The sequence below is a fragment of the Octopus sinensis genome, linkage group LG1 (genome assembly GCF_006345805.1).
Source record: "Octopus sinensis linkage group LG1, ASM634580v1, whole genome shotgun sequence".
In the NCBI taxonomy this organism is placed as follows: Eukaryota; Metazoa; Mollusca; class Cephalopoda; order Octopoda; family Octopodidae; genus Octopus; species Octopus sinensis.
The window spans coordinates 43,224,332-43,243,594 of record NC_042997.1 but is presented as its reverse complement, the minus strand read 5'-3'; the positions used below and the strand labels follow the sequence as shown (position 1 = coordinate 43,243,594).

Genomic DNA, 19,263 nt, shown 5'->3' with positions numbered 1-19,263 from the left:
TAAGAATGATAAAGAGAACATTTATTGGTGTGATAACGTGTGTCCGTGTGTGCGTCATGTATACAGAACTAGCAGCATAGCCCGGCATTGCCCGGGTATGTAAGAGCCCCTGGAGCAGGCATGATGCTCGCTGTGAATTTTTAAAAAATTCCTGCCAATTTGAGAAAGATATTGTCGAAAATATGTCATCTTGAATTTGAACGCGATTTCCCAAAATGGCATGATTTTATCGATTTTTTCTGATGGTAAGGTATTGCATGGAAAACTAACGTCAGAATTAAGTTTCTTAGGGTAATATTAAGCTTCACCATGAGTTTGGTGAAAATCGATTGCAAGTTGCGAAAACTACAACAGAAAATGTGTTGCAAATAAAAAGCCTAGATTCTCGACCCCATGTCGAATTTATCGATTTATTTAAGAACTGGGGGAACTTTTCAAAATTTTCGCTGCGTTAGTTTTGAATTAGGACATTGGGCTATGTGTGTGTCAAGTTTCAGAATCGGTTGAAAGCCGTGGTCAGGGTGAGGGTACAACCTGACAGACACACAGACACACAAACAGACAAACTGCCGTTTATATAGAGAGAGATAATTGACAGGCCGTCATGAGAACAAAATGTATGTGTATGTAGGCATAGATGTTCGCGCGTGTTAACATTTAGGGATGGCAATGAGAAGAAAACAGTGAAAGTGTCTATAGCCATCGAAATGAAAAGTTCACAGACACTAGAAAAATAATACCAGTTCGTAGTCAGTCACATGATATCTGAAACACTGTATCAAGAAGTCACGGCCATGATGCTGAGCCAGTTACAGGTACATGTCGTACGTGAAGTGGTGGATGTGATGCTGCTGCATGGGTCACTTATACAGGAATTCCTGCAGGACGTGTATTCGCTGTTGATCCGTGGTGAAATAATTCACGAACAGTGAACTGTTAGAACCTGGATGAATTGCTTGCTGAGCTGTGTACGTAGAGAGATGATGTCGACGACGTTAAGAAGGTCATGATGGTGGCGACGAAGAAGGAGGTTGCCGCAATGCTGTTGAATATCCTGGAGACAAAGTTGGTAAGTCAGTGGTGTTGCAGCTAGAACTGGCTGTGTCTTCTTGGTCAGTGGCTACACCTTACAAGGTATGGAACCAAAGACACCGGAACGATGAAAAGCTGAGTTTTTATAAGGAGCTGTAGGCTAAAACAAGATAGCAAACAAGCTGTCCCACGTGATCCTATTTAGAGCCTCTGACTGGTTATCCGCGGCAAGTTGACAGAACAGTGTATGAGACGAATTGCGCCAATACCAACCAATCAGTGTAGTGGACACAGCATGATCCAAATAGCGACCAAACGCTAGCTGTTCCCTGCTACGTTCGAATGCACGTCGATAGATGGGAGAGAGGAATTTCACCCGAGTCTACGCTACAAGTCGGTTAAGCCAGAAACTTCATTAGTGGTTGACGAGCAAGATTACCGAGTATTTTTCAAAATGCTTCCGTTGTATCTCCGAAGTCAACTGTTACCTCTTCTGGCGTACAAATCAGCTTTGTTTTAAGTATTACACTCCCAAAATTCATGTATCTCAACCAAAATTCCATTATACCTGGGTGTCTTGTTTTCAGGGAACGAGGTGTTTCCTGCTTTTTCTTTTTTTAATATCAAGTGTCACAACTGAGTTGTTCAAACTTTGCTTTTGTGCGATGGTATCCAGATGTATTTCGTTGGTTGCTCGGTTACGATTTAGCAAGTCTTTAACACACTTCCCATCTGTTGTTGATAGCTGCTTGTACATTTATAAGTTTTGTACCGTCTTTAAATCTGATGGTTGAACCAATTAAACTAGAGCAATAGATTTTTATCGTAAAGTGTACTAGCCATCTGAATGTGGCCATCCACTGGGGGTGGGTGTTACTGACGCTTTTAGCCCCAGGAGATCGACGTCTCCAGCTGGCCTTAGACACAATTTCTGTGCCCTTATGATATTTGCAAAGGGAGGTCGTCCTCCCTCGAAAACCTAAGTGATACATACGGACTATAGTTTCAAGGTTTTTGCCTCTCGTCAACGTATGGTAAATATCATAAGGGCACAGAAATTGTGTCTAAGGCCAGCTGGAGAAGTCGATCTCCTGGGGCTACAAGCGTCAGTAACACCCACCCCCAGTGGATGGCCACATTCAGATGGCTAGTACACTTTACGTTGTCGAGCGGTTACTGTTTACATCTCGTTCGGAGATTTATTAATGCTTAATAGATTTTTAGTCTCATCTTATGTCATACAGTCAGTTCCTGAATTTCTAGTGCTTTGGTTTGTCATCGATAGTATTTCATTATACGTACTTGTGTCAGGACGTCAATCTCTGCTTGCTGATAAGCTTTGCTTTTGCGCTCATTCTTATTCTCGTTTACATTAGCATGAAAAGCTGCTCTCTTTCTGTAACTGCTTTATTTGGACGTTGCTCTTACCAAACCAATTCTTTTTTTTTGTCATTAAACCCAAGCACTCCTGACAAACTCCAGAGATACTCGCCAGTGGAGCATGCCACGTATTATCAATAGCGTCCCATTTCGTCAAACTGATGACAGTTTATCATTTAAGCACTGCCGTTAAGAACACATCCTTGCAATCTCGGATCCCTGCGATGCTATAGTCAAACATGTGGAGGCGCAATGGCCCAGTGGTTAGGGCAGCGGACTCGCGGTCATAGGATCGCGGTTTCGATTCCCAGACCGGGCGTTGTGAGTGTTTATTGAGCGAAAACACCTAAAGCTCCACGAGGCTCCGGCAGGGATGGTGGTGATCCCTGCTGTACTCTTTCACCACAACTTTCTCTCACTCTTACTTCCTGTTTCTGTTGTACCTGTATTTCAAGGGGCCGGCCTTGTCACTCTCTGTGTCACGCTGAATATCCCCGAGAACTACGTTACGGGTACACGTGTCTGTGGAGTGCTCAGCCACTTACACGTTAATTTCACGAGCAGGCTGTTCCGTTGATTCGGTTCAACCGGAACCCTCGTCGTCGTAACCGACGGAGTGCTTCCCATAGTCAAACATACACCAGTTTTTTTTAATATTCTGGATGTTGTCAGCAACACTCTGTTTCCTTGTCGGAATAATGTGATGGTGATTAGAAAATTGTGCTCTTCACATTTACTTAAAAACATAATGCCGATGACAGTGGCGTATCTGCACGAGTCTGCGAGCATTATTTGGATAGTAGTCTCTTTTACTCTTTTACTCGTTTCAGTCTTTTGACTGCGGCCATGCTGGAGCACCGCCTTTAGTCGAGCAATTCGACCCCAGGACTTATTCTTTGTAAATCTAGTATTTATTCTATCGGTCTCTTTTGCCGAACCGCTAAGTGATGGGGACGTAACCACACCAGCATCGGTTGTCAAGCGATGTTGGGGGGGGGGGGGGCAAACACAGACACACAAACACATAGATATATATATATATATATATATATACATATACATATATACGATGGGCTTCTTTCAGTTTCCGTCTACCAAATCCACTCACAAGGTTTTGGTCGTCCCGAGGCTATAGTAGAAGACACTTGCCCAAGGTGCCACGCAGTGGGACTGAACTCGGAACCATGTAGTTGGTAAGCAAGCTACTTACCACACAGCCACTCCTGCGCTAATGCCAATAGGTAGTTCTTGTAGCAAGGTCGACTAGATCGTCGCGAAGTACAAAGCTTATCATTGTCGTTTAACAACCACGTCTACAACTCTATTGGGAATATAATCCTTTGGAACTCCAGACTGTGAACTGTTAAGGTCTGTAAATAAATAAATAAATAAATAAATAAATAAATAAATTAGTAGGCGCAGGAGTGGCTGTGTGGTAAGTAGCTAGCTAACCAACCACATGGTTCTGGGTTCAGTCCCACTGCGTGGCACCTTGGGCAATTGTCTTCTGCTATAGCCCCGGGCCGACCAATGCCTTGTGAGTGGATTTGGTAGACGGAAACTGAAAGAAGCCTGTCGTATATATGTATATATATATGTATGTGTGTGTGTGTTTGTGTGTCTGTGTTTGTTCCCCTAGCATTGCTTGACAACCGATGCTGGTGTGTTTACGTCCCCGTTACTTAGCGGTTCGGCAAAAGAGACCGATAGAATAAGTCCTGGGCTTACAAAGAATAAGTCCCGGGGTCGATTTGCTCGACTAAAGGCGGTGCTCCAGCATGGCCGCAGTCAAATGACTGAAACAAGTAAAAGAGAGAGAAAGAGAGTAGTAACAATGAAATTTCAATAAAACGCTAGCGAAATCTTTAACGTTAGAGTCACACATGATAGATTCGATAGAGAAGAAGTCTGCTGGTTCTCGCTTCACTGGCGTATCCTAATGTGTCTGTTAATCGCATGAGGCAGGTTATCTAACTATAAATCGGTGTCCCCAGAGGGGAATCTTGTCACTGTACATAGCAGCAACAGTAGAAACAAGTCACCATCACCACCACACGTCATCTTCACTCCCACCACCACAAACAACAACAACAACAACTCTCCCACTAACACCCCTGTATCATTCATTCCTTCGTTATTAGCAATAGAAGCAATATCAATATAGAACGTGAATATAATGTCGGAGAGCCAGAATACTGCCGTATTCGTCTCGAAAAAATATCTCTAGTATATGTAGGCGTAGGAGTGGCTATGTGGTAAGTAGCTTGTTTACCAACCACATGGTTCCGGGTTCAGTCCCACTGCGTGGCACCTCGGGCAAGTGTCTTCTACTATGGCCTCGGGCCGACCAAATCCTTGTGAGTGGATATGGTAGACGGAAACTGAAAGAAGCCCGTCGTATATATGTATATGTTTATGTATGTCTGTGTATATGTTTGTGTGTCTGTGTTTGTCTCCCCAACATCGCTTGTCAACCGATGCTGGTGTGTTTACGACCCCGTAACTTAACGGTTCGGCAAAATAGACCGATAGAATAAGTACTAGGCTTACAAAGAATAAGTCCTGGGGTCGGTTTGCTCGACTGAAGGCGGTGTCCAGCATGGCCGCAGTCAAATGACTGAAACAAGTTAAAGAATAAAAGAATAATAGAATATATAGTGCTAACACGCACAAAAGTATCAGGAGCAGACGAAAAGTTACTCTACAGCTAAGAATTTGTTAATCAGTTTTTCTATATGAACAGAGACAAAATTTGTCAAAGCAAACGGTTGATAGTGGATACTCACCACCGACGACGTGCAAAAACGTAGAAATCCCGGATCTAGCACTTTCACCGCCACTGCCGGATACTTTTCACCTGCTATTGATATTTCTCTGCTTTTTAGTACTATACGTCTATACAAGATGCTGTCTCAAGGCGAATACAACAGTATTGCAGTTTTCCTACAGTATATCCACGTTATCACACACACACACAGGTTGGTAGCTGTATACGTTCCTTGTAGAGCGGGGCAATCCGATTATTTTCGAAGCCTAGAAATTTTTCTAGGAACGTCACAATTTTTAGTGGTGTTGGGCGACTTAAACACAATCTGCGATGTATGCGTAGATTGCGTTGGCTCGAACCCAGATAGGAAGAGTAAATCAAGCCTCAGCGATCTGCTCAATTGTTTTCAGCTGGCAGTTCGATACAGACTAGAATATCCGGACGCTTCAGTGTGGACTTGGACTAATAGCGACGGACCTTCTAGGTCGTACTTAGATGGAATTGTAGTTAGACGTAATGAAAAAGAGTTAGCCAGCTGCCCACAATTTCCCTATGTCTGCTACAGCGATCACAAATATGTGACCTGTAGACTAGACTTAGATAGAGTACGTAGACAGGGCCCGGCTACTGGAAACTCAACAAGTCTCTCTTGGACTATGAGGAGTATAGGAGTCGGATAAGACAACTAGTCATGAAGGCTTTAACCGGCGCCATTATTAATAACAGATGTTAGATGGCCCTCAAAAGAGTCATCAAGTTTGAGTCGGTTAGGTTTAGCAAAGAGCTAGCACGCAAGAAGAATAGAATAGAATAGAATAGAAAGGGATCTAGTTAAGGCACTAGATGTGGCATTGAGGACTGGCAATGCGTCCCAAGTGATGGCTGCGTGATAGGCGCTAAACCAGCACCCTGAGACCAAACACGAGGGATGCCTTGTCAGATCTAGGCTACGTGCAAGGGAAGGAAAGGTTGGTCCCGTGTAGTAGAGACTCAACGTGGCAATGATGTCACAATTAGGTCTTTGACAGATCAACGATAGATGAACCCGAGGAGATGTGTAAGGTTTTTCAGGAGCATTTCACCCAGCTGTTCGGGAGGGACGGTGGGCCGGAGCGCATGAGGGATCTCACGGACTTCTTTACCGACGTGCCGCGCCTCTCGTGGCGGGAAGTGGAGTGTTGGGAAGGGTCGAATACGGCTGCGGAGTGGAGGAGGCTTTGCCGGATTGCGGCGGGACTGGATGGTTTTCCATATGAGCTTTATTTCAGAATGCCAGGCTTGTTTGGGCCCCTGCTGGCATGCGTCTACACCAACTGGCAGAAGAACGTCTTTATATCCAGATCTGTGAACCAGAAAGAGGGTGCTGTCTAGAGAGGGTAAATAGGCTTCCTGGCAAGGGTGGGACACTGGTCCATTTAGACCAATCGAAAGCTTTCGATAGGGTTGACAATCGGTGTGTGGTGTCGGTCCTCGCGGCGGTTGGGCTTGGCCCGACCTTTCGGAATTGGATCATTGCTTTGTATGGCGACATCGATTCGGTAGTTTGGGTGAACAATTTCCTCTCGAAACCGTTCTCCATCAAACGTTCGGCGCGTCAAGGATGTCCCTTCTCCCCGCCCCCTTCTGTATGTGTTGGCTCTGGAGCCATTACAGTGGCAGTGGGGGGTATGAGGGACGCTCAGCGTGATCTCGGTTGTGGAAGATCGGTTATAGCGTATGCGGACGAAATCACCATCATCGTGTTGGAGGTGGACCACCTTCAGAGTAGGCGAGGCAAAAATTAATCGGGATAAGTCAGTCGGCTTGCAACTCGGCACCTACAGAGGCAAGTCAATACCTCCTAACAACGTCGTCGATCGTTGGACAGGGGTGGGGGTTAAATTGCTAGGGGTCTGGTTCGGTCCGGACCTCCAGATAGAGAAGAATTGGAGCGAGGTGGCGAGCAGAGTGGCCAACCTAACTCAGACCTGGTCTGAGCGGTGGCTATCCCTGAAAGGGAAGGCTGAGGTTGCAAATGTGCTTACCGCATCTGTGATTACTTACCGCCTGACCGTCGTGTCTTGTCCCGATTCGTGGCTAATCAAGATGGAACGGATGCTCTTCCCCTTTTTGTGGAGGGGCAGGGCTCCACTTGTAAGGTGCTCTGTCGGTTGCCAACAGCTGCTAACGGGTGGGCTAGGAATGCCATGACTAATGATGCGCAGACATGCGTTGGGGCTGAGGCATCTCTGGCTCTACCTGGAAAGTGAGTGGGTGTGGTCTCCATTCGTCAAACTGATTCTTCCTCGATTCACTGGTTTCGGTGGATTGGAACCGTGGATAAAACGTAGACCTAAGTTGGGTGTGTGGCAGGCCGAATGTCGGCGGGCACTCGCCTTTCTCTACCGGACGGGTAATGCCGGTGGTGGGGGTGCTACCTCGTAATTCTATAGGAGACTGGCTGGGGAAAAGCATGACGATGATCTGGGGTGTTGGTTTGTTCCGAAGGACATTTGTCCGGGGCCTTTGGATAATTTTCATCGGTCTCTGGCTTGGCAATGTTACCGAGGAGCCATTACCTGCTCGGGGTAAACTCGCCAAGTACGACATTCCATGCCAGCCCACTTGCCCAAGATGCAAGCGGAGCAGTGGAACTGTTCTGCACGCTATTGTGCAGTGTCCGAGGTTATTGGAGTTGTGGGTTTTTGTCGAACAACTACTGTCGTGTTTAGGAAGAGTACAGTTGTCTTCCGAGTCGATCATAAAGATTGTTCCTCCAGCCTCCTTGAAAGGGAGGGGAAGGTCTGTTTTCTTACTGTAGTAGCGATTGGAAAAGAGGTGGTGTGGAAGTCGCGCATGAAAGGAACAGGGACAGGCAACTTCATCTCCAGTCGGGGGTTGGTAAGCTTTTTGGTTTCCCAACTCAAGAGGAATGTGAGGCTGGAAAGGAGTTGCTTGTCATTGAGTATATTCGAGAAAAGATGGGAAAAAGTGGCACATATGCTGAGAGTGAATGTGCCAAGTTAAGAGAAGACAAAAGATATCACGAAAGGATCAGTGATGGATCGTGGTCAGTGGGGTCATACCCATTTATCACTTCATGCTTTTTTGCTTTTTCATTATTCTTGTTATATTTTTTAAAAAATCATCCACTTAATCATTCGAGGGCGAATCACTCCTGACTCCATGTCTGTTCCCTCTATGTTTAGGCCTTTATGGCCGTAATAAAATCAATTCGTCATGGAAAACCGGTTACCCTGAAGAAGGTGGAATTGCCAAATAATAGGTACGCTTTATTTTTCCGCAATGAACCCCCCAAAACGGCCGTTGGTACCCTACTTTAACTAATTTTAACTATCCCGAATTTTAACCTCGCTCCTCCTTGTATCTTTTAGTTCGCTTCCATCACCACTTCAGACTTTCTCCAATATTTTTACCTATGCACGCATGTTTTAATGTTTTTTATCTCTCCATCCCAGCGATTTTTAAAAATCTATGAATTTACACACATATTTTTAATTAATTAATTTAGTTATTTATAGATTTTTAAAAAATGTCTGTGTATTTATATACTTTTATTCTATCTTATACATTTGTCCTTTAAATCCATCTCTAATCGGAGTCATGTTTGCGGATTGAATTACCAGGTCTTTTGTTTCTTCACATTACACACACAGACACACGCACACACACATACATACATACATACATACATACATACATACATACATACATACATACATACATACATACATATATTATATATATATATATATATATATATATATATATATATATAATATATATATATATATATATATATATATATATATATATATATATATATATAATATATATATATATATATATATATATATATCGCAGGAGTGGCTGTGTGGTAAGTAGCTTGCTAACCAACCGCATGGTTCCGGGTTCAGTCCCACTGCGTGGCATCTTGGGCAAGTGTCTTCTGCTATAGCCCCGGGCCGACCAATGCCATGTGAGTGGATTTGGTAGACGGAAACTGAAAGAAGCCTGTCGTATATATGTATATATATATATGTGTGTATGTGTTTGTGTGTCTGTGTGTGTCCCCCTAGCATTGCTTGACAACCGATGCTGGTGTGTTTACGTACCCGTCACTTAGCAGTTCGGCAAAAGAGACCGATAGAATAAGTACTGGGCTTACAAAGAATAAGAATAGTAAAAGAGTAGAGTATATATATATGTATGTATGTATGTATATATACACACACACACACACTCGGGCTTCTTTCAGTTTCCGCCTACCAAATCCACTTACAAGGCTTTGGTAGTTCCGAGGCCATTGTAGAAAACACTTGTCCAAAGTGCCTACTGCATGTGTCTGGGCAGCAAGCCTCCTACCACAGACCCACGACCTACATACACACATGATGTACCACGGACAAATGCAACGCAATTTTCCATTGCAGAGTTTCCATTCATAAATGTTTTGATAGAAGAATAAAGCAAGGGAAATAACTCGAATAAGATTAGATAACTGATATTTTTGAGAAATAAGTGCGATGTAAATTTAAATGGCTGTTGTTTTATAAAGGGAGAGGCGTGTTGTCGGTTTATTAGACTACTTCATAGTGCACAATATACCGTATAGTAAGATCAAATGTAAACCATATGGTTACAAATAAAAAAGTAACAAAAAAAAAACAAAACAAAGAAATGACGGACTACTTAACCACACTTCCATCGGGCAAAGTGCAATATTAATGACGAATCCCGTAAATCCTCGAGTATAGTCCGCCCTTGAGTATAATACGCAGGGGATTTTTAGGGGGCTGTACCGCTGAAAAACCTAAACCTTGTGTATAATACGCACCCTTTCTCTAACTTGAGTCAAGGAGGTCTATATAACGTCCTTCGTTTGTAAAACTGTATACGGTAACGTCCTATGTTTATTATTGTATATATAACATAATGCAAACGTGTACATTTTTTGTGCATTTTATTTGCAGAAAATAAAGAAATAACAGTAATAACGTTTAATAAATTTTGCTTATTGCAAGTTATGGATGATTCTTTTATGACTGCATTGCTTTTAGGCTTAGTTTAAGGTATTTTTGTGCCCGATATCACAAAATGCGTCTGAATAAACATTGCCGGACAGCAAATAGAGACTCGGACATTGCTTAGAAAATAATTTTCATTTTTAACCTCGTATATAGTACGCACTAGGGATTTTGACCGTTAAATTTTGGTGGGAAAATGCGGATTATACTCGAGGATTCACAACACTACTCGTACTTTGGCTAATCCAATTACTACTCACGATGTTGGTATTACAAGAACGGTAATGTTATGACCCAAACATATCTAGAGTTGTCTCCCATACCACGGAATAATTGCCATATAATTAGTTATCGAATAATATTGTAATTTCCTCACCATAAAATTACAGTAAAGCGTAGGATTTAGGTCACCACAATACCCTGTCCTTGCAGCGGTGTTGTGGCTTATATGCCGTATTTTAATCATTCCTCGAAAAAAATGCTTAATAAAGAAAGTCATGACGAAGTTCATCAGGCCCAGACCTTGTTGTGGTGGGGAGGCTTGCGCGTAACTCAATGATCCTGAAAGCTGTTGCAGTGGAACACAAGCTTTTGGTAGTGCTTCCCATAGTGAACAGGTCAAAGAATAGAGGCCAGACTATGATATGGATCGCATCTTCCCAAATGCAAAGAATGGGTTTTCCTTGGGCCAACGCCTCTACATAGAAAAGTAGAATTACAGAGATATCAATGACAACATAAAACTAACACGACCTGGGAGAGGAGAGTTTCGAGTTGAGAATAGGGGGGGGGGGCTGTTAATGGTCCCTACTCCATTCGGCAGTGAAAGGCTTAAGTATTGAAGGGCTTTGAGTTAAGGAATTTGGGATTTAACGACTGAATATTGGTTTCAAATGTTGGCAGAAGACCAGCAATATCAGGCGAGAGGGTCAAGCCGATTACATCGACCCCAGAGCTCAACTGGTACTTATTTAATCGACCCCCAAAAGAATGAAAGGCAAAGTTGACCTTGATAGAATTAATGATTAAATATGAGTAATTCTTTCTACTATAGGTATAAGGCCTGAAATTTTCAGGCAAGGAGGAAGTCGATTGCATCGACCCTAGTACTTAATTGGTACTTATTTATAATCGACCACGAAAGAATGAAAAGCAAAGCCTACCTCGACGGAACTCAGAACATGAAGTCAGACAAAATGCCGCTTAGTATTTTTGTCCATCTTGCTAACGATTTAGTAGCTTGCTGCCTTATGAATGAGAAGGGGTCAGTCGAATACATGGAACCCAGTGCTCAACTGATACTTATTTTATCAAATAATTGATACTTATTTTCTTAAGGCAAAGTCGACCGCGGTGGAATTTGAACGTAAAGTGGGGCAAAATGCCGCTAAGCGTTTTGCCCAGCCTGCTAACGATTCTGTCAGATTGCCGCGCACTCTGAATATTAATAATCCTTTCTACTATAGACACAAGGTTAGGGTTAGGGACAGATGAAATGCCGCTTAGCATTTCGCCCGGTGTGCTAACGATTCTTATTTCTTTATTGCCCACAATGGGCTAAACCTAGAGGGTACAAACAAGGAGAGACAAACGGATTAAGTCGATTACATCGACCCCAGTGCGTAACTGGTACTTAATTTTTCGACCCCGAAAGGATGAAAGGCAAAGTCGACCTCGGCGGAATTTGAACTCAGAGCGTAAAGACAAAAGAATTACCGCTAAACATTTCGCCCGGTGTGCTAACGATTCTGCCAGCTCGCCGCCTTCTTTGAATATTTTTTTCTACTTTAAGCTAAGGCCCGAAATTTTTGTTGAGGGGGCCGGTTGATTAGATCGACCGCAATACGCAACTGGTACTTAATTTATCGAGCACGAATTTGAACTCAGCAGAGGAATTTGAGCTAACGGCGGAATTTGAACTCAGAACGTAGCGGCAGACGAAATACCTATTTCTTTACTACCCACAAGGGGCTAAACACAGAGGAGACACACAAGGACAGACAAAGGGATTAAGTCAATTATATCGATCCCAGTGCGTAACTGGTACTTATTTAATCGACCCCGAAAGGATGAAAGGCAAAGTCGACCTCGGCGGAATTTGAACTCAGAACGTAGCGGCAGACGAAATACCGCTTAGCATTTCGTCGGCGTGCTAACGTTTCTGCCAGCTCGCCGCCGCGCCCGCATCTAAATATTTCACTACGAGTCTAACTTACTAATTATCTCCCGACTATTCATGATTTGTATGCTTTCTAAACTCTTCTTAGCCGCCTCTCCCATACACCCTTATTCTATCCATTGGCGCAAAAGGGGCTATGTTATTTACTCCCCTTTTTAAGACTTCTATAATATTTATTTTAATGCTCTCGGGCATCACGGAGTTCTTATGGACTAAGTATTCGGTGGCCATGGGTCTCGCATAATACGAATGAAAGAACTGTATTTTGTAACCTATTTTCTCTAACCAGAGTTCAGTATAATAATAATAATAATAATTGTGTACAGTGCTCAGGTGCACTTCAACTCATCTAAAGTGTATATATAATCAGGTGTAGTTTCGGCGGGTTTCGGAAAGCATGAGGGCCTTAAAGGATGCAGTGTCATGGCAGTCAACAACTGACGCAGGCAGTTTATTCCATGCTTCAGCAACTCTGAGCGTGAAAAAATGTTTCCGAAAGTCATGGGAGCTGTGTTGTTTTCTGACTTTGTAGGCATGTCCACGTGTGTTAGACACATGAAGATCAAAAAGGTGTTCAGTGTTGTTGTTGGTGAGGTGGTTGATAACTTTGTGGGTGTTTACCAAGTCCGTCGGGACAAGTAGTGAAGTATGCACGAACAGGCAGTCGGTTGTCATCTGGACACTTTGGCTGGATGGAGTTAGCTATGAGCCAGATGCAACCCCTCAATAGTATAAGTGAGGAATGTAAGAGGGTGGGTAGCCCCGGGTGATACTTTTATGGGGTTCGCACTTTTGGGTCCACTGTGCGATTGAATAGGCTTGAAGCCTGGGTGATGATGATGATGATGGAATGAAGGGCTACCGCGTGGGATACACATTCTAGCTCTGCCATAGCTTTATGTGGTTATCTTTTCAGGTTTTCTTTTCTTTTTTTTTTTTTTGGTATTTGTATTTGGGGTGACCTTAAACAGAAAGTTTATGTTGTCTCTGTATCTGCTGAACATGATAACGGCTATTGTTTTGTTTTGTTTTTCTAAATACCTCCTGAATTTTTTCTCCCACAAAACTATGAAGAGGTTGGCCACATCTCCAGCATTAGTCTAGCACATCTATGTAGGTGGGTGAAACAAGTGTGTGTGTATGTGTGTGTGTTTATGTGTGTACGTGGCAGAGAGAGAGAGAGAGAGAGAGAGAGAGAGAGAGAGGAGAGAGAGAAAGAGAAAGAGAGAAAGAGAAAGAGAGAAAGAGAGAGAGAGAGTACACACATTTACACTCACACGAGTGGAGCTTTTAGGTGTTTTCTTTCAAACGCCCGGTTTGGAAATCGAAACCGCGATCCTACGACCGCGAGTCCGCTGCCCTAACCACTGGGCCATTGCGCCTCCACACACACATACACACACACACACACACACACACAAACACACAAACACACATACACACACACACACACACACACACACACACACACACACACATATGTGTGTTTAATAACAGTATGACTCAGCTCCACATAGCTTAAAGTTTCATGAGCGATTAGGACACGTCTAACTCATTAGATTCGATGAGAGTGTGTGCACTGCTATTGCTCTTATGCAATTACATCTTTAAAGATTTTTTTCTATTGATAAATACATTGTGAAATATAAGTGGTTTGGCATGGATGGTAAGGACATTGAAACTGATCACAGCCTCGGTTTTTCCTGAGCCTATACCGCAACCCCACAATAATGATGGAAACACCAAAATTTTTAAAGAATTTATTTATCTATTTGTTTTTATTTAGCTTAAAAATATAATTTGGATCTTTTCGGTTTGAACGGGAGTTTTTAACATAATTTCTAGGTAACTAAACACTTTGAAACTTCGTATACTGGTAGAATGTGTTTATAAAACATCTTTTTCTCTTGGCTTTATTGAGAAAATTCTATAGGTTGTAAGATATTTGTTGTTTTTTTTCTCCAATTTCTGAAATTTCAACCAATCACTGACGTCTATTGAGGTAAAAAACATTCTGTGCCGTATGAATATGTCCCTCGTTTAAGAAACAGATTGGGTTTATTTACATTTCTGAAGAAAAAAAAGATACCCTTCCCCCCACCCCTAACTCTAACCCTAACCCTAACTAACCCTAACAAACTCTAACCCTAAAACAGATTGAAATGCAATAGATCGATACTAGGGTCATAATTATGGGTGACAATTTCATATGACACCGCTAGAAAAAACTGCCGTTCAAACCGAAAAGATCCAATAATTTTTCAAGCAATAATTTCATGCAATTTTATTTTTATTTTTTAGAAATTATATCAGCAGTTTCCAATGCCTCCTGTAATGCACCCAATGGTAAGGAAAGCTTGCGAATTGGGATTGAGAAAATGTATCAATGAAATTGCTAACTTTCAGAATTTTAGGAGGGCATCAAAGCTATCAAACTTCTCTAAAACAGAACAGTTTGAATATTTGGTGAGTTTCATTTAACTTTATTCATAACATTTCATCTAAGGTTTTTTTGGGGTTTTTTTCCCTTTCCTCCTTAGCTATTAGTTCTAACTGGTGGAGGTGCAATGGCCCAGTGGTTAGGGCAGCGGACTCGCGGTCATAGGATCGCGGTTTCGATTCCTAGACCGGGCGTTGTGAGTGTTTATTGAGCGAAAACACCTAAAAGTTCCACGAGGCTCCGGCAGGGGATGGTGGTGATCCCTGCTGTACTCTTTCACCACGACTTTCTCTCACTCTTACTTCCTGTTTCTGTTGTACCTCTCTACGTTAAGGGTACACGTGTCTGTGGAGTGCTCAGCCACTTACACGTTAATTTCACGAGCAGGCTGTTCCGTTGATTCGGATCAACCGGAACCCTCGTCGTCGTAACCGACGAAGTGCTTCCATTAGTTCTAACTATAACGACACAAGAAGAAATAGCGAAATAATTTGTAGCCACAATCACTGAAGGAACTTCATATGCTAAATTAGCAATCAAATCATTCTTAAATCATATCATACTATTTAAAAAATCAAAGAACATGCTATATAATGTACTCGTAGATACATTTATCTGGAATTATTTTTAAATGGTATTGATCGAATAAAGATTGCCTGACACCAATCCAACGCAACTACAGCGACAATAATAAAGATTGCTGAAACTGGCACAAGGTCAGAAATTTGTATTCTGAAGAGGGATAGTTAAGGGTACTAAAATGTACTCTTGTGTGTGGGGGGGGGGGAGGAGTATCTCCACCATCGCTCGATGAAGCAGTGCACAGCTTCCTCATAGGTTTTGCAAGTTGAGGATACCTTGTGACCGAAAATGATATCAATAAGAAGAATAAACTAGCAAGTTATAGCAATGTAATCAACTGAGCACACACACACCACACACACACACACACACACACACACACACACGCTCGCACGCACGCACGCACACACACACACACACACACACACACACAACGATTCTCAGGAGGACATTCTGAGATTACAGGTTTTTCTGGTGGATATTTTGGTCTAGCAGTTTTTCAGGTGGACGTTGTTGGCTGATGATTTTTCAGGTAATCTTAAACCATAATAAAATTCCTATTGGAATGAGGAAATACATTTCTTTTATTTGCAGACTACTGCTTCTTACTACATGTGCTGGTTTACTATGTTACGCAAAGAGCTTCTTCGAGAATTGGACAATTATAACCATTACAGTTTCAAGTGTTTACACTTCAACATTCTTCAAGAGTCAAGAAATAGTTTGAGATCGATACTGAAAAAATCAGTGAAACCACCCATTTTTGACATCCGATTGATAAAATACAGACGACCTTTTCTTTGCGCGGAACTGAGTTTTTGTCCAGGTAAGTTATTTACTGGGGAGGGGGAATAATTTGCTTACCTTGCTTAAACGAAAGTGTAACGTTTAGTAAAGTGATTCTAATTGTGTGTAGAAGTGAAGTGATTCTATTCTTCAATTTTGGTCGTACAGAAATAACAATGCCAGAGGCATATTTCCAGCGGTAAACCACTCACTAAGGTTGTTAGTACAATTCAAACAGCAAACATGTAGCTTCCATTTGTTGTTCTGGTCATTAAATGCATGTCCGAAATAAACATAAGAAATATTTTTAATGTGCTCTGTAATGTTCCTTTAGTACTTTGATAAACTCAGTCCGCCACATATAGCAGAAATTGTCAACAGTAATCTTTCGCGTATAATACGTCATTCTCTGGTAGGCACAAAAGCCAAACAACTACATCAGCTAAGTAAAATGCAAATCCTTTTATTTGCAAACAAATTTCGAAAAGCAAACATCCTTAAATTGATTCAGCCAATCTGGAGAGAGTATAATTAGATTGTTTTCTTTAGTTAAATTACAATTTGTCAGGATGCTTTATTATTGAAACCTAGAAGGCGGCGAGCTGGCAGAAACGTTTGCACGCCGGGTGAAATGCTTAGCGGCATTTCGTCTGCCGCTACGTTCTGAGTTCAAATTCCGCCGAGGTTGACTTTGGCTTTCATCCTTTCGGGGTCGATAAATAAAGTACCAGTTACGCACTAGGGTCGATATAATCGACTTAATCCGTTTGTCTGTCCTTGTTTGTCCCTTCTGTGTTTAGCCCCTTGTGGGTAGTAAAGAAATGGGTATTATTGAAACCTATATTATTTTATGTGTAGGTTTATCATAAATGGGTACGATTTTGAAACGAATTCTCAGAAAATGTATCAGAGAAAGTTTTTTTCTTAATTTTCAATGACTAAGAGTTACTCCATTAGTATCTTGAATTTCTCTTTTTCTTTTCTTCTTTGTTGGACAGGGACTCATAAACATTTTAATACAAGTATGGTGCGTTCTTTTTCAGATCCTTGCTATGGGGGAAATACCCAAGGAAACATTTTAGATATAGATAGTGATAGCAGCAACCCATGCTCTCTCTTCCCAGATTCAAGATGTCTTGTAGATCAGAGCAAGAACATAAATTTCGTACATCTGATGCACAATAATTTGAATTATAGTTGCAATTGCCACCAGATGAGTGAAGGTTTTACGTGGGATAAAGAATTGAGATATTGTGTTGGTAAGTATAAACGGTTTCTAATATAAGCACAAGGTCTGAACAATTTTGGGAGAGGGAGCTAGTCGATTACATCGACCCCAGTGCTTGACAGGTACTTATTTTATAGACCCAGAAAGAATGAAAGGTAAAGTTGACCTCGGCGGAACGTAAAGACAAATAAAACACCGCCAAGCATTTTGCTCGGCGTATTAACGATTCTGCCAGCTCGCTACTTTAATATAAACAGTAATATTCCATTCTACTACAGGCACAAGGTCTGAAATCTTGTGGTAGGGGGATAGTTGATTACATCGATCCCCCAGTATTCAACTGGTACTTATTTTATCGACCCCTTCAGAATTTGCAGTAAAGACAGATGAAAAGCTGCCCGGCGTGCTACGATCTCCTGCCAGTTCGCTGCTGCTGCCTTAGCATAAACAGTAACATTAAACAAGGATTGGGTGGCGAGCTAGCGGAATCGTAAGAACACTGGGCAAACCACTCTGTGGCATTTCGTCCATCATTACTTTGTGTTCAAATGACGCCAAGGTCGACTTTGCCCTTCATCTCTTTGGGATCGATTTAAAAAGTACTAGTTGAACACTGAGGTCGATCTAAATTAATGTCCTTGTGCCAAAATTTGAAATTGCTATCAAATCACATACTACCGTTGAAAAAAAATAGAGCACAAAAGATAGTGTAATTATTAAAATAAGAAAAAGGTCTACGTACGTAAGGAGAATATTACATTGTTATTACATGTTGTAAGCGTCGACGCCAGTATACGCCTTCGTTAACACATTTAAAGCAGAAATTTATGTGGGTATTATAACACTGGCAATGTAGTCAATAAAAGACAAATAAACATATACTTAAAAGAAAAATTCATATAAGATGAATTCTTGATTTATTGAAATTATCTTCTCTTTGAGAGAAAAGTTAACTAATGCATCGAGGCAACTGCGACCGACCTCAAATGAAAAGAGTAGATTATCTAAATATTCGTGAATTCGCCATAATTGGCTTGCCGTTAGGGAAAAGTCAGGGCGTTTGCCTGAAGACAAGAGAACTTCAGCGTATATTCGTTTCTGCTTCGATAGGCATTATCAGGATTTATTTTGTGTTAAATATACTTTACATTTAATATGTGGAGGCGCAATAGCCCAGTGGTTAGGGCAGCGGACTCGCAGTCGTAGGATCACGGTTTCGATTCCCAGACCGGGCGTTGTGAGTGTTTATTGAGCGAAAACACCTAAAGCACCACGAGGCTCCGGCAGGGGATGGTGGCGATCCCTGCTGTACTCTTTCACCACAACTTTCTCTCACTCTTACTTCCTGTTTCTGTTGTACCTGTATTTCAAGGGGCCGGCCTTGTCACTCTCTGTGTCACGCTGAATATCCCCGAGAACTACGTTAAGGGTACACGTGTCTGTGGAGTGCTCAGCCACTTACACGTTAATTTCACGAGCAGGCTGTTCCGTTGATTCGGATCAACCGGAACCCTCGTCGTCGGAATCGACGGAGTGCTTCCATCCACATTTAATATAACGTCTTCTCATCCACAGTCATGTCATTGGTGAGCGTGAGATATTTCTCAGACTTCTTTGTTTTCACACACACACACACACACAAACAAAGGCTTTCGAGAGAAATTTTGTCAGGATGAACAAGACTGCTTTGTTAACGGGCCTTTCTTTAACTCTCAATCAATTTAATTGTTACGCGTGTGTCTAAAATTATTCGTTTTGTTTTTGTTTTGAGTTTTTGCTTTCGTTTTAGCCTTTCGTTATGTATACGTACGGAAAGCGTGTGTATAGAGTTATAGAATTATT

The 19,263-nt window shown here is 42.0% G+C and overlaps 1 protein-coding gene across 1 annotated transcript in view; it reads left to right on the top strand.

The window, feature by feature from the left end:
- Positions 1–19,263, top strand: part of LOC118762143 — a 78,545-nt gene that overhangs the window by 20,160 nt on the left and 39,122 nt on the right. The window contains exons 3-5 of the mRNA XM_036500530.1: positions 14,687–14,851; positions 16,002–16,233; positions 17,237–17,452. Coding sequence (XP_036356423.1) covers positions 14,687–14,851; positions 16,002–16,233; positions 17,237–17,452 — 613 coding nt within the window. The remainder of the gene's footprint in view (positions 1–14,686; positions 14,852–16,001; positions 16,234–17,236; positions 17,453–19,263) is intronic.